The 16515-nt window shown below is 39.6% G+C and overlaps 2 protein-coding genes across 2 annotated transcripts; one reads left to right on the top strand and one right to left on the bottom strand.

Annotated features, from left to right (window-relative positions):
- The first annotated feature begins 8906 nt into the window (after positions 1 to 8906).
- On the top strand, positions 8907 to 12525 carry LOC120290003 (BTB/POZ domain-containing protein At1g03010-like). Its single transcript, XM_039305572.1, is given in 8 exon segments — positions 8907 to 9159; positions 10113 to 10179; positions 10529 to 10613; positions 10616 to 10957; positions 10960 to 11187; positions 11190 to 11510; positions 11513 to 11715; positions 11809 to 12525. Coding segments are annotated over 8 exon segments (1878 nt in total). The 5' UTR covers positions 8907 to 9067; the 3' UTR covers positions 12349 to 12525.
- Positions 12526 to 13290: 765 nt separating this feature from the next.
- Positions 13291 to 16233, bottom strand: LOC104426728 (OVARIAN TUMOR DOMAIN-containing deubiquitinating enzyme 5). Its single transcript, XM_010039871.2, has 3 exons — positions 16101 to 16233; positions 15373 to 15493; positions 13291 to 14391 (listed from the first exon to the last, which is right to left on the bottom strand). The coding sequence occupies exons 2-3, from the start codon at positions 15474 to 15476 to the stop codon at positions 13524 to 13526; spliced, it is 972 nt and encodes a 323-aa protein (XP_010038173.1). The 5' UTR covers positions 15477 to 15493; positions 16101 to 16233; the 3' UTR covers positions 13291 to 13523.
- Between the last annotated feature and the right edge of the window lie 282 nt (positions 16234 to 16515).

Below are 16515 nucleotides of genomic sequence, written 5' to 3'. Positions count from 1 at the left end.
TATTTGCTCATCCTTCTTAATCTCTCCATAGATCGATTTCACATCTCAGTGTGGTGCAGCGTTTTACAAGGGTAGCAAAAACTAAAGTATTTTGTGGAGATGGAAGGGAGTATTCAATTCTTAGTAAAGTAGGGAATTGATCAGTAGGCTTGAATTTTCTTTCTTCAAGGAGATGGATTTACCTTTCGAGTTCTATTTCAACCTTGGGCTTTCAAGATAATGATATCCCAAATACTATATTGATTCTACGGCATGAAGTATTATCTCGTAATCTAAAGCATTTTCTTGGTGGATTCATCATATTTTTTAAGATCTCGTTGCCGCATCAATGATTCTGGAATCAATCGTCTTGAAGGCATTGTTGGGTGCAAAAGCTTTATTGCCAATTTAAAACGGCTCGGTAGTAAGAGTTCTTTTACCTTCTCTATGTTAGTTGGAGCAAGAATTTTTTAACATGAAGATATTTCCTCTATGGATCAATAAATTATTCGCTGGCGGGAAAAGAAAGCTTAGAGCCTTCCTTGAGGAGAGTGGGAAAATCTACTTCTTGAAACATGAAAATAGTAGGGTTTATTTCCTTTTGATGTACTTGGTCAAGTGCTAGAGTTTAACTTGGGAATTCAAGTGGGTATAAATTATTCTTTGCCCACTTAAGAATAGGTTTTTAGAAATGAATTTTTTTTTGTTTTTTTTTTTTTTTTGTGAGGAGGTGAAGGCGGTGAGCTGGAAGAGATGATGGTTGTGATATATAAAAGGATAGTGAAGATGGTGGTGAGGATGAGCTACAGACAAATCTCCATTTAAATACCTTGGTATAAACCATCTCTAGCCTTTCAGGCCTTTCATTTTGGATTTGTGATCGAGTTGACTTCATCGGAGAGAACTCGTATATGAAGAACATTGATAGAAAAGATTCCAAAATAATGACCGTAAGGGTCTTTATAGTAATGGACGGGATTTCCATCACTTTGGAAGTATTGGACAAGTTTCCTTAGGTCAGTTCAAGGAGGGTCTAGAACACAAGGCTGAATCTATTATAAACAAAGCTTGGGAGATAGAATGACTTTCTTTCCTTTTGCTGAACTTAATGGCAACAAGCAGACATCTTTTTTCCACAAATTCAAATTCAGAGACTGAGTGGCCACATATGATGTAGCTTCTCATAGTTGGTACTTTAAGTTTTCAGAGCTATTAACTTCTCTTTTGTGGAACTGCCTAGCAGTGAATACATTAAAATAGGCCCGATCATTTTTTTGAATGGAGATGAACAGTGACATCTTCATTTCCATTTTGGAAATAAGATCATAAGAAGGATCATGGGAATAATAGATCATTTGATAATGAAGGGTTGTGGTACTGAGTCAAGAGCTAGTGGTGTTTGCTGGATTTGAACTTTTTAAGAAGGGAAAACAATGGGCATTTGAAAGAGCAACATTAAAATTTGGATACAAGGTCACAAAGATTATTGGTCCACATTCAATGCAAGCATGTTGGTATTCCGGTAAGAACTGAATGTTTAACAGTATTTTGTATAATCGATAAACCTTTTCCACCATTAAAGTAAGTACAAGAATGCACAACTTCAGATGAATATGCAAATATCTTTATTGGGTCCATTGTTTAGAAATTCGGGGAATCAAGAGAAAAACAAAATACTCATTTTTAGTGGTGGAAATAGGATGTTGATCAAATTTATTCTTTAACCTCCTTGGTAGTATGACGAATAAGATGTCTTATGGGTGGATGGGAGAATGAAGAAGAGGGTTTGACAAAGCTGAATAGGTTTATAAGAAGTTGGGTTTAAAAATTTTAGTATCATCACTAAAAGAAACATCATAAAGATAATCGATCTTGGAGATATTTGATATACAAAACTCAAAACAAAGAGGAAGAAGGTGAAGATGGAGAAAGAGTAATGGGAGCATTGAGAAAGTTATTGGAATAAGATTTAGATCAGTCATGATTAGAGAAAATTTTCTTAGCTAGATTTGCCATCTAGGTGCATAGAACAGACAAGTTACAAATGAAAACCATGACTCGTACCAATAAGAGATCCATGCTTAGAATTAGGCAAAATCGGGTAAGTTGCAATAGGTATGCTATCCTACTGGTGTTGAATCTCATGTTCAAACCCTTTAGCAGAGGGTCGCCAAAGACGAGCTAAGCGCCGGCAACCTCGCTGGCCCATCACCGCCTCACCCGTGATAAGAGCAACCACTCTCCCACTTGTATGTTTGCATTTTTTAATAAATTTTACTAAATATTTTTTTTTTTTTTATATTTATATTTTTAATCTAATTTAATTAAAATTTAATAAAAATGTGTTTGATGAAAATATCCCTATCAGCTAGAATATTTTTGCTGGCCGAGGTGAAATTAAGTCCTTATTTAAACGGTCACATAATTATTTCAACTTTATTTGAGAAAATAAATGAATCACGTGTTATTCTGAAATGATTTTCACTTCAAGACTCTTATTTAGAATTTTTCTATATAAAAAAATGTAGTGGAAAATGTAACATTGCATGTGCCCGAAACTTTTTGCATCTAACACCGCCAGCTAGGCTGCTACTAGTGCGTATTGCATCGTCAAGTCAAATACCGTCTCCACCTAAATTTCTGCTGCTCCCGAAGATGGTGCTCGGACAGCTTTTTGGGCTTTTTTAAAGTAGACTTAAATGCTTCGCACTCTTCTTATATCATCTTGTTTGTCCAGGGAATAGTAGGCTTTTCCTTGTGTTAGCCTAAGACCGTTGACTTTGTGGCTCTTGACTTTATGCACAACTTAGGCCGCGCAATGAGAAGATTTCTATTTCTCATTTTCTCTTTTCTGATTCCCTTAATGGTTTTAGCAAAATCATTTAGTCCACAATTTAATTTTTCATTTAAAAGCAGTTATATTCCAAAATAGATTTGAAGTAGAAATTAGAAATTAAAATTTTAAATTTTTCTATTTTTGAAACGAAATGAGAAATAAAATTTTTTACCTCATTTCGCTCTCTTGTCACCATCCATCATGCGATTGCCCATGGGACGCTCGACACCCGCCACTCATTGACCCGCTTGCCATGGTCGCTTGCCATCGATCGCTCACACACTAGACTTTGGCCGCTCATTGTCGAGCATCGGCCATCGGTCTGGTCTTTCGGTTGTTGGCGCTCATCGCTCCCATTTGAGATGCGGAGGCCATCGCCAACCATTGGACCTTCATCGGCGATTGCTCGCCACTTGCCATTGGCCATTTGATTTCGGCCGGTTGTCGTAACTTCGACCAATGGCCACCGGCCGCCACCCATCGCCACCGGTGCCAAGCCGGACCGGACATTGAACTTTGGATCTTAGGATCTTTTTGTTCGTCGGCCGAACGTTGGATGCCGAACTCCAAACGTAGGATGCTAAACGTTGGATGTTGGACTTCGCCGCCAGGCGTCGAGACTCCGTCACGAGACAAAGTCCGTTGCCGATCCTAAAAATAATTTTTATTCTTTACAAAACGAATTTTTATTAAATAGAAACTTTAAATCGTTATCAAATGCATTTCTTAGAAACTTCGTCCATGGGTAAATTGAAATCAATTTTTTGCAGAAATTGATTTAGTTTCAGAAATTTTGTTATGCTCGCCTTTAATGACCTCCCAACTCAATAAAATTGTTGGATCTTCCTCGCTGATCGCAATTTAAGATGACCGGCCATTGGGTTTTGGGTACCCAAATCTTTGCTCCACGCCATAACTTGGGCTAGTGGCCACTTAATTCTGAAAATGCTGAAGAAGCCTGTAGTCCAAACAAGATTCTGAATTTCCATTCAATACATTGTGAAAATTAAAAAGAATTGCTTGCTCTTACTAGTGTCTTCAAAATCATGGCAAAGGCTATATTGAATTGTGCCCGGTTCTAATTGAACTAATGAAAAATGAATCGAGCTGACCATAATCGATCAAAAGTTACAGTTACGATAGGACAGACACTTGACCGAATTGGCAAATTTGTTATGATTCTTAAAAAAGTTAATGCATGGCGAAATATTGTCTACACGAAGTTTCAAGTATTCTCAATCAATCAAAATTAATGTTTTTTCCTTCAAAATCCTCCATTAAATTCTTTTGCTAGGGACATTTCAAGACAATAATTTAAGCAAGACTAATTCAAGGTAATCATGGTCAGGCTCATGCTGATGATCCACAGGTTTATATTCCTTAATACATTAAAGTAAGCATCCTCAAATTCTTGTGTTGATTTTTAATTTTATTTTAATCTTATCCAAAAACTAAAAATCATGATTCCCGTGTAGTCCAAACAAGATTCTGAATTTTCATTCAATGCATTGTGAAAATTAAAAAAATTGCTTGTACATACCAGTGTCTTCCAAATTATGGCGGAGACTAGATTGAATTGTGCCCAATTCTAATTGAACTAATGAAAAATGAATCGAGCTAACCAGAATCGATCAAAGTCATAGCTGAAAGGCAGACCGACACTTGACTGAATTGGCCAATCTGTTACGATTTAAAAAAAAGTTAACGCGTGATAAATACTGTCCACACGAGTTTCAAGTCTTCCCAATCAATCAAAACTAATGTTTTTTTTTTCCCAAAATCCTCTGCTAGGGACATTTCAAGACAATAATTTGAGCAAGACTAATTCAAGGTAATCATGGTCGGCTCATGATGATCCACAGGTTTATATTTCTTAACACATTAAAATAAGCATCCCCAAATTCTTGTGTTGGATTTTTATTTTATTTTAATCTTATCCAAAACTAAAAATCATGATTCCTCTGTCTTTATGCAATGCATTTCGTCTATAAGGTACAAAGGGGTAAAAGTGAAAACTGGAGAATTCACCCCGCATCAATTATTTCTTTTTCGCAAACGAAAGAAGTAAAGGGAGGATTCCATGAACCCCACTTTGCATTACTTTAGGTGGTAAGTGGAATTCATTTTTGACCCGATTTCAACACCGACTGAGCATCACCAATCAAATTCTTGACCTTAAGACCTGACTACAGACATCCCAAGTGAATTTGCACCAAAATGCCAGCCCCAAAGTTTTGTTGGCATGTCGGACTAGGAGTGTACCAAAAAACTGGGCATAGAATTCAAAATGGTGGGCTCAAAGTGTCTCTTGTACACCACAATCATGGCCACCAGCTTTGGTCACCTGCCTAATCATTCAGCTTACTCTGCTTTTCACCCCCTTTTCTGTCCTTCCTATCTTCTTTTGGCTCTCGCAGAAGAACAGGCTTTGGATGTAATATCAAAGAATGTAGGTCTCAAGAGGAGGAGATTTGAAAAAGGAAAAGCAGAAATTACTAGGAGAGATGTGTTTGACTTGGCTGAGACAGAAGTTTAGATGCTCATTAGCTGAGACAGAAGTTTAGATGCTCATTTAAGGCATGCATAACCAAATTCTGATTTTGCAATGTTAAGTTTTATTCATGTTGTGTAAAAACTTCAAAAGTTTGCATATACGACAGCAGCTTTATTTTCTATAATGACTTAGGTTTCAACGACTATCTATTATTGTGTTGTTAAACCCGAAGAAGGATCATTAGAACTTCAAATTTTATTTCTATTACAAACAAATATAATGGAAAAAATTGACAACTGCATAAGTGGTATATTTTTTTAGGTCTTTGCTTTTGATGTAATGGGGCGATTAATTAACATTCGAATTTGACGAGGAGGAGGAAGAATTACACCAAAAGCCCTCTTCGTTCCTTCCTTTTTTTCTTGTTAGGTGGATGAGCACGAGGGGATCTTGTGCTTCTAGCAAAAGCTAGTGACACCTATAATAACATTATTAGGATTGCTTAATTAATGCGATTAAGAAGGCTGATGACGACTGATAAATTGTTTAAGAATCCTCGCCCCAAAAGCATATGGTCCTGAGTACTTTTAATTGAAGATAAGAGAAAGACTTTGCAGGCCAGGTTGAGATTGTTATTCTAGCGAAGAGCCACACAAGTTGTTTCTTTTTATGTCACCTTTGTTGAAGCAAGCCTCTCATCATTGATTCTTCCGGTTTGTGGCGTCATTATAACTTCTTGGAATTTTCTTATATTTATAAAAAAGATGAAAAAATAGAAAAGAAAAAAAGAAAAAAAAAGAAAAAGAAAAATCCCATTAGCATATTGTTTATTGGCTTACTATTTAAGATAGTAGGCCAAGACTTCAGTAAGATGTGAACACTTAGCAGATGGCCTAGGATCCACCGATATGTACCCGGACAAACCAAGGTTTCATGATTAAAACTCTTGACTGATTTAAAATGCCGTTCGTTAGTAAGTACCATGATGAGAACAAATCAATGTGATTTAGAAGGCATAATTGCCATTAGAATAACGTTCAGTTTATCAAGATTGGTTTACAATATGTGAGGCACTACTGGGCTTTTAAACAAGTGTGTCCTCTTGAATACCTAGATAATATTATAACAATTTCTGCATCGGTTGTAAACTAATCTCGATTCACCTTTTGTCACCATCTATTATAATGACTTGAGTATCATATAGAGATATGACTTAAGTATTATATAATGCTAGAAGATGTTAAGGAGATGCGCGCGCGCGCCCACACACACACATATATATATTTCTCCCTGTGAATTTGTAACTCTCTAAGTTTGCTTGCCGATTCTTCTACTGTTAGAAAACAAAGAAAATTACCATAAAGTTAGATCAGATGGTTGAAAATCAAAATTATTGCTTGCTGGCACTTTCGGTCATGGAACGATAAACATCAACAGCAGCTGTCCACATTATGACTATATTCCTCAACTTTTGTTAAAGTGATAATGCAAAAAAATAAAAATTAATCACTGGTAAAGCCGGATCTAATTAGCTTCTAATCCATAGGCTTAGCTAGAAGACCTCTTTCTTAAAAGATACGTATAAAAAATATAGAATAAATATAAAAGAAGGTTCTTCTAAAGGTTCATGGATAGTTAATTAATAGGACAATATAGTTGGATAGATGTGGCACATCAGCTATAGAGGGATCATGTACACCACACACTTTGTCAAATATATAATGAAAAGATTAAAAGAACAGCATGCGGTTTCTTCACAAAGCTGCAATGTAGATGCAGAGAGCATAAACTATACTTTAAATAGAAAAGAGATTAGCTAAAGGTGGTGGTGATAAAGGGAAAATAAACTAAGGGACTAGGGACCATTTCAATGATCCTGGCCATTTGCTTGGCCAAATTCTTTTTGCTAGAACATTACATGATATGTTGCTGCAGATGGAAAACCCACCAGCCAAAAGCAGGACTCCATGATGTGATCATCATTGCCATCGGGTCGGTTGTGATCATATGTCATGATGATCAAAGCTATGTGCACCTGAGAAATTATAGCGTGGAATTTGGGCCATTGAAAATGACAGATCCCATAGTGACACTGGATCTAACGGTGTAGATTCATTTCAGTACATGTACTAGGTTTGTCGAATGATTTCGTGTGTACTGCACGACGGAGGAACGTTTTATACCATTGCTCTCGAAAGGGTAAATTTACTTTTACTCTAAAATTTGGAGAAACCCAATTTTTTAACTACACAAAACTGCAGTAAGAATCTAACAATTTCATCACTTCCTAATTTTCTCTCCATCCTTTTGGGTTATCAAATAAGTCACCTTTTGAACTCATGTGCAATCTACCCCCAAATTAAAGCTCCTCCACAAACTATATGTTACTTACCTTTTTGCCTTTTTTAGCATCATGTATTTGCAAAATTTTTCAATAAGGCCACTATTTTCTTTTACAAAAACCTAACTTGTTATTCTTTTACAAATATAGTTAGAAAATTATAAAAATAAAAATGGCTGATATAAGGCCGTATAAAAATATTTTCCAACTTAAAACACAAAAGTGAAGAAGAGCAGAACAAAATCGCACAAAAAACCAAAATAAAAAAAAAAAAAAATAGGGGCATAGTCGAAATTTATAAAGAAATCTAACGGGACATTCCCTCTCAAAAAATGGTGTTAAAGGAATGAGAGCGGATTATTTTTCTTAACAGAATTAAAAGGTGGGGGATAAAGTGGAAAACCCTTTAAAAAGATTGAGATTGATTTTGTTATTTGGCCACATTTTGAATATAACTCACAGAACAATCCAAAAGGGAAAAGAAAGAAAAGAAAGAAAAGAAAGGAAGAAGAATAATCAACTCCATCAAAACAAAAAGCAAAGAGAAAAGAAGACATCTTTTTTTTCCCTCTGAAAGCGACGAGGGCGAGCACTGCACTTCCACACGCGTGTATCCAGCGGCCAGCGGCCAGACGTGTAGCAATCACAAGTCCAACTCATGTTCTTGATGATAGTCCTTCGCTCGGACGAGCGATCGGGATCAGTTCGTGCGTACAAATGATTTGGTCTTATCACGAAAGAACCGCTCCTTATGCGTAGCTTAGCCTAGCCGTCATCATTATGGTTAAAGCAGCACAGCCCGCACAGCGGAGAGACAGACAGGCCTTCAGGATTCCTGCGATTTTGCTCCAGAAAAAAGACTCTTTTCACAATCTTTCACCGAAAAGCGATTGAAAAAATGCATGCACAAATCCCTCTCTCCTATCTTGCTCGACTTTTTCTCTTTCTGGGGACCAAGATCGGGAATAAACCCACATACTCATTATTAAAAAAGAGAGCAAAAGGAGACTCCATTAAAGTATGAACACAGGGAACTCCAAAGTCGTCACCACCTCCCTTTAATTCCTCCTGCATGGCTTCATGTGACGCCCCTCTCCACACAACTCCTCCGTCTCTTTCCTCACTTTTTCACAAACGTACTCAGAGAGAGAGAGAGACAGAGAGAGAGAGGAGAGCTAAAGCTGAGTAGTCCATTAATGAAGGAAACATGAGTTTTGGTGGATCAAGGTGAAAAGGGTCGGCTTCTTGAAAGAAGGATTCGATTCTTGCTTGCTGATCGACCCCAGAATTTGTGGAAGAGAATTTCATCTTGTTGCTGGAATAGAGTGAAGAAGAGTTGAAATTATCGTTTTCGTCACTGTTACCACTTCTCTTTCGGTCAGAATCTTCCTTTTAAAACATTGGGGAAAGAGAAGAGATGGGCGTCGTGACAGTGGGCGAACTGAAGCCCAGCATATCAGGGAAGCGGTCGTTCCGTCCAAATTCCAGCGTGCGCCACGCTTCCGAATGGTAACTCTCCTTTTGTTTTTCCCTCCTTCCGCAACTAACCGTGTCGTTTAGCTAGGTCGTTTTGAGATTTATCTTTTCGAAGGAGTTACCCTCTGGCGTCTGCTTTTCATCAGCAGTGCATAAATGCTGCGAATGCATAGGATTGAGAAAAGATTTTGTGCACTTCCAGGTTGATTCACAAGACCAGGTTCTCGTAAGAATACGGAACAGTTAGGCCACAGGACAAGACAGACCCAATTTGTAGCATCATGGAAATTATCAAACTGTTCCTTTCTCCTTGTTTTTTTCTCTCTTTTGCGCGGGCGCGCACGACAGCGTCACGGGATTCGGTTGATAAACGTCCACGTCCTGTCCTGGTCTATTCCCATGTTGCGAACTGTGATTGCCAACATTTTCTAGACCAATTATTTGCGGACTGACTATCCTCCGGCCCTCGCGCTTAGTACGGAGTCCCCGACTTCGCTGTACAAGTACTGTTCGCACGGGCATGCCGAAGCTCCTGGATTCACACACTTGCACATCCGATTTATCGGAACGAAATCCACGAGGACCCATGCGTGGATCATATCTAAATCTGTTCTTGTCAGAACTGCTGAAGTTTGATTCCATTTTTTCCATCACTGTTTATTTGCCTTCGTCTTGCCTCCCATGCTGTCTCAAGCTGCTCAATTATAGGGTCGGTTATTCACTGACTTGACCGATTATGGTCGAATCGTCGGTTCGTGGTGGACCCTGCTTTTTAAAGATTCAATGAGTTCAATTCTGTATAAGTTGAGTTCTCGTCTAAATAATACAAACATGAACGGCCTAAAAAAATGGCGATACAGGCTTATAGCAGTAGAAGTTGCTGCATGGTTTTTGAATTATTGGCCCTCCCAGAGATGTACGCAAAAGTTGAACCTGCAATAGATTCACACTTCTAAGCTTCGATCTCACCTAATGTTTGCTTGCAGGCCGATATCCGATGTTTCTAGCGATCTCACTGTGGAAGTAGGAACATCAAGCTTTCCTCTCCACAAGGTATGGAAAGCAGAATTCGGTGTAAAAATATTGCCTTTTTTGTATTTTCTGTATTTTTCTTTTCACTTTCTTTCCTTCCATTTAGAGAGAAGATTATTCACGGTGCTTATTGTTTGAATTTGATCCTTTAAACGCCTAGCTGTTGCAGCTTGTCTGCAATCAAGTAAATATTAGTCAGTGTCAGTCGGTTAAGCAAGAAAATTCTGTATTACCATCACTCGCTAATCCCTAACAATTCCAGAGAAAAAAGATATAACTACTATGCCTGAGCATATTCAGTTCAATCTCCGAGTGGCTTTATTCTATTCTTGTTCAAATTTGCCTACTCACAGATCTGACTATTTTGCAGTTTCCTCTCGTTTCTCGTAGTGGACGAATCCGGAAAATATTGTTGGAAGCAAAAGACAACAAAATCTGCAAGATAAATCTCCCTGCTGTCCAGGAGGTGGAGAGGCCTTTGAGCTTGCCGCGAAGTTCTGTTACGGCATGAATGTCGACATCACATTAGCAAACATTGCTTCACTGCGATGCATCGCGCACTACCTGGAAATGACCGAGGAATTCGCCGATAAGAACCTAGAATCTCGAGCAGAAGCATATCTCAAGGACAATGTGCTTCCTAACATATCCCACTCGATCTCAGTGCTCCATCATTGTGAGAGGCTCTTGTCAGTAGCAGAGGACATAAACCTCGTCTTGAGGCTCATAAATGCAATCGCGAGTAATGCCTGCAAAGAGCAGCTCACCTCCGGCCTCTCCAAGCTTGACCATAACTTCCAGGGAAAGTGGTAGAGCCAGAAACGCCTTCCGATTGGTGGGGCAAATCACTCGCCGTGCTTAATCTTGATTTCTTCCAACGAGTCCTATCTGCAGTCAAGTCGAAGGGGCTGAAACAGGACATGATCAGCAAAATTCTGATCAACTATGCGCAAACTTCTCTTCAAGGCCTCTTGGCTAGAGATCCCAATGTGATGAAAGGAAGCTTACCGGATTTAGACTTAATAAAGAAGCAAGAGTCATGGTGGAAGCAATTGTTAGCTTGCTTCCTACACAGTCGAGGAAGAGTTCGGTTCCGATGGGGTTCTTGTCGAGCTTGCTGAAAACTGCGATTGGATCATCGGCTTCTATTTTGTGCAGATCTGATCTGGAGAGGAGAATCGGCCTTCAACTCGACCAGGCAATTCTGGAAGACATCCTAATTCCCGCCACTTCCCATGGGAACAGCCACAGCATCACTATGTACGACACTGACTTGGTCTTGAGGATTTTCGCAATCTTTCTGAACTTAGATGAGGATGAGGATGAGGATAATCATTTGAGAGACGAGGCGAAATGGTTTACGACTTCGACAGCCCCGGATCTCCTAAACAGAGCTCAATTCTTAAGGTGTCCAAGCTGTTAGACAACTATCTCACCGAAGTAGCGGTGGACTCAAACTTGTCACCGTCCAAGTTCATAGCTTTGGCAGAGTTGCTACCGGACCACGCTCGTGTAGTGAGTGATGGACTTTACCGAGCTGTGGACATCTTTCTGAAGGTGATCCTCTGTTTGTGTGTGTGTGCATGTCGCGAGTGCAGATCATAAGTTACTCATATCATTGAGGCCAAAATTCGACCCTTTGTCTGACAGGTACACCCGAACATCAAGGACTCGGAGCGCTACCGCCTGTGCAAAACCATCGATTGCCAGAAACTATCTCAAGAAGCCTGCAGCCATGCAGCGCAGAACGAGAGGTTGCCCGTGCAGATGGCGGTTCAAGTGCTGTACTTTGAGCAGATCCGGCTCAGGAACGCCATGAATGGAGGCCACAACCAATTCTTCTTCGGATCGCTCCAGGGCCAGTTCCCTCAGCGTTCCGGTAGCGGGGCCGGTAGCGGGGCCATATCTCCAAGAGACAACTACGCATCGGTGAGGCGAGAAAACCGAGAGCTGAAGCTCGAGGTTGCAAGAATGAGAATGAGGTTGACTGACTTGGAAAAGGATCACGTGTCGATGAAGCAGGACCTTGTACGGTCCCATCCTGGTAACAAGCTCTTCAAATCCTTCACCAAGAAGCTGAGCAAGCTGCATTCTTTGTTTCGGTTAAGTGCAATCAAGCCATTAGGAGGGAAGGCCAACTCCGAGTCGCGGTTCTTGTTTCAGAAGCGGAGGCGGCACTCAGTTTCTTGAGTCATGTAAAGGGTGTGTGAATAGTGAGTGAATGTATAGTATGATAGCTAATGAGGTTTTTGTGTAGTGCCATGCTGATCATTTTGATAATGGGCTTTGCTTTGCAGTTATGTGATCATTCTTGTTGACATTTCTCTGATAGTAAGCACTTGAATCTTACACATGTTACCAAGAAAAGAAATGCTCTGGGTCGTGATGTCGATATCAACTGATCTTCCGAGTTCGAAACTACTCGATTCAACAAGTGAGGCTCGCTTTTGATATCTGATCCTTAATCTTCGGAGCAACTGTTGTTCTTACGATGCCTTGAATCCCTTGATCCCATGATGAACAAATTGCCTTTTTGACTTTTGACCTATTTTTCTATACATAGTGCTACGTTTCTGTCTACAGAATCCTGAGAGTTAAACAGGAAGACAAAAAGGGGCCATCGGTGACATAAAGCAAAAGAAGACAGTGCATCCAGACAACTGGATATCATGAAAGTGAAAGTACACGCTAATGCAAAAGTTTAAGCGAGCATGCGTGATTATATTAGACAAGTAAAGTGCTGATGACGCGATGTCTGTGTCCTCCACTAATTTCGGTCTGCTAAAAGAATGTGTTTGATTTTGCTTCAAAATATTTGTCGGCCAAACCACATTTTGAGTTAAACTATCACAATTAGGCAAAGAGCCGAAACTCGGTAGCTGCAATTTATTCCTCTCTTCATCACTTGGGCTATGAAGTAGCACCTCTTTTCTGATATTTCTAGCAATCTGACGAACCTTCAGATGTACAGAACTCAGATGTTCAATAAGTAGGTTGAAATCAATGTATTCTTTGAGTTGAAAATCACATACTGTAATTAATTATCACCTAAATAAAATCAAGCAAAAAGGATTACTCAAGATTCAGAGTATGCTCCCATCAACAGATTAAAAAATGACTATAGAAAATGACTATCAGGAATGAAATAATCCGTTTTTTGAAACTATACTGCCAAAAAGTGTCATTTCATAACAAGTTTGGACAACACACAGAATTAAGTTCCAACCTCTGCTCACATCTGCTGTTTCGAGACTCAGAACGCAACACAAAAACCTATTGCTGCCTTAAAAAAGTACAACACGCGTTGACCATTGCCACATTTCAACTATATTTCCGCGATGAAGATACTTCCCATCTCTATCTCGTCAAATTGGGACGACAGAGTTATAGTGCTCTCCAAGCCCATATGCGTGCCTATGGTAAGAGAGCATGATGCTTAAATTGGACAAGCCAGTTCCGCCATCAGACTGATATTCCTTCCCCATCTCCACATCAGGGAATGATCCGGAAAAGATTTTTATGTGTTTTTTAAGACAGTGACTTAGCGCACCGAGCTCCAGCTGTCCTCCCCATGCGGCTGTCGACTCCACTTCTTTGCAGTAATTCTCGAATTTCTCCGCTACTGACTTCTCACTATCTCCCTCGACTGTATTTTCAGATGAGAAAAATGGGAGAAACTCCGAAGCGTGTTTCCTCATGTAGGCAGCGATCATTTCTCTAAGCTCTTGATACGTGTAAGGAGAAGAACCTCCAGAGAGCAAGGCTAATTGATTTTCCACAGCCCTGTAAAGGCAGTGCCCATCTGGCTTTATCTCATTAACAGTCAATCCAAGGGGTTCAAGCTTCTTTTCTAATTTCTCGTTTTCTAGCAGCCGGTCGCTCACGATATTCTGCTGCTCTTCTTGAATCCTCTGCTCCCTTGCTGCTTCTTGCTGAGCTCTTTTCTCGCGTCTCTTCACGCCCTTGCTTGGTTTTGAATGTTCAGATTGGCTGGCAACAGAAACCCCAGCTATGGCCTTCACCAAATTGTCGAGATTCCCTTTAACATCTCCATTGGTCCCGTTGTAGCCTAATGAAGCAAGTTCTTCAGCCTGTCTTTCCTTGAGTTTATTGGAAAGCCTAGAGATTTCTTCCTCCACTTGCTTCTTCTTAGCTTTCTGTTCAGCTTTGCTGCCCTTTGCAGCCCCCTTTTTCAGTTCAGTTTCCTTGTTTTGTAGCTGTGACACCTCTTTCCTGAAACATTGTTCCCAGTCTTTATCGCAACAAAATTCCAGAACGCATACATTTGGTATGAACAATCAAGAAGAATCAAATCAATCAGCACTATATACTGCAACATAACCGATTTTTGAAGAAGGAATCATTACAGCTATAATAGAGCAACAAGTGTCATAATAAGGCTGACAATATAATTTCCGAATAGTTACAATAGGCAATTTTGCATCGAACTTATATCCCTTTTCACTTCATCAGTGTCGATAAGGATCTAGGAATTACATTCCAAAATCAAGTCAAATGTCACATATCTTAGACATGCAATAACTGCATAAGAACGAAAGCATTCACCTAATCCCATATTTGGTTTGAAACTTGACTTTGAAAACAAAGTGTATACAAATAAACTCATTTGCAGCTTCATCCAAACTTGCATTCATTAACACACAAACACCTACGCCCATATACAAACAAAAGTATCAACTACTCTCTCTCTCTCTCTCTCTCATAACAGAGATTAACAGAAAATATCACCCCCTTTCTATGGATTAATACATGTCAGGGATACTTATCCTCTTCGTGACAGGTACCAAAATGCTTCACTTTTCATGGAGGTTATAGCCATTACCATCATTAGCCACACCAATAGATAACACGGCTCAAACAATCCTATCCCTATAACTTGAATTTTGTATAAAAGTCATAAACCGCGTCTTTAAACCAATGACAGTCGTTTTGTAATGCAACAGCAATTGCCTAATTAGAACGTATGCAGTTCGATTCAGGAAAAAACAAAGATATCTTAATCTAATTTGATGGCCATATTTTAGAAGCAAATGGGAGGATAAGAAACAACTGTTCCTCCATAAAAGATGGAAAAAACTAAACTGCACTATCGACTCAGTGGAAGATTAACCAGTAGCTCAAGCACACCAAATTCTAATGCAAGCGTGTATTCAGCAAAAGAAGGCCAAATAGACAAACCAAAAGAACGCACACCTGTGCCTAGAAAGCATTTCATCTCGAGTCTCCGGTCTACTTTCAGGTACACTCTCCAATAAGCCATCGGGCAGCTTCTCGCCAACTACTTCAGTCTGATCCATTTGCGTACCCTCTTATCCTGTACCAGAAACAAAAACAGTGAGGGCGGGGCTTCCCGTGGCCAACCTCAGAGAATCCACAACCAATATCCGATCGACATGTACCAATTAAATGCAGAAATTCACACTCCTAGAAACAGCATACCAATATCGACAAAAGATAGCCGACGCAAAGCACTCTTACCATATACCCAATTCAAGAATCTACTCATAAAACATTCGCTAGCCAATTCTCAATACACGAGCAACCCAAGTTTCAGAAAGATAGGTAATACATGTGTGACTACGGGCGTGTCATACTGCTCAAGAAGCTCTTGATTCTGGACGCATAATCCAACATACAAAGCTCGAAAGTAACCCGATTTACGAGTACAAATTGCCCCAAGCTCGACGCGGCAATATCAAGCCATATCACAACCGGAAAAAAGAAGAAGCAAGCGTTCCAGTTTCACCAGCAAAACAGTCATCAAAATCAATCCCCAAGGTCGCCTTGCATCCCCAGAAAGGCCAAGATAACGATGCAAAACGATACAAAACTTGCGAGAAGAGAAACATCGGAACCCACTAAAGGAAAAAGATCAGGCGACACTTTTCATTCGAAACGCTAATGAAAATTCCATCATTTACCTGCTTCAGTCGATGATGGCTGGTCGCCGTGAAGTCCAGAGGGAGAGAGAGAGGGCAAACAGTGGAAGAAGAGGCAAGAGGAATGAAGAAGAGGTTTCGTTTTTCATTATTATTATTTTAATTCGAGTTAAATTATTTCGTTATTTTTTTTTTTCTCTCCACGGATTTTAATATTGTCAGCGGGGTCAGAGGCGGAACCCTAGTCTGTTGGGTTTGGTTTGGACCGGCCCAAGCCCGGATGAGTCCGGACTTAATTATTATTAATTTTTTTTTTTTTTTGGGTAAGGGTCCGGACTTAATTTTATGTACGAGTAGTTGCTAATTACGTATAAATAAACCTTACTAATTTTCGACAGATATTTAAATTTACTTTTCACCCTGGAAAGTTATTGAACACTCGGCAAAAGTTCCTAAG

This window comes from Eucalyptus grandis, chromosome 11 (assembly GCF_016545825.1).
Source record: "Eucalyptus grandis isolate ANBG69807.140 chromosome 11, ASM1654582v1, whole genome shotgun sequence".
Classification (NCBI taxonomy): Eukaryota; Viridiplantae; Streptophyta; class Magnoliopsida; order Myrtales; family Myrtaceae; genus Eucalyptus; species Eucalyptus grandis.
This window is presented reverse-complemented; position numbering and strand designations above follow the sequence as displayed.

Coding starts and splice junctions, on each gene's coding strand:
- LOC104426728 (XM_010039871.2), bottom strand. CDS start 15,476: ATGGATCAGACTGAAGTAGTTGGCGAGAAGCTGCCCGATGGCTTATTG. Junction 14,392..15,372: donor GAAATGCTTTCTAGGCACAG/GTGTGCGTTCTT, acceptor ACAATGTTTCAG/GAAAGAGGTGTCACAGCTAC.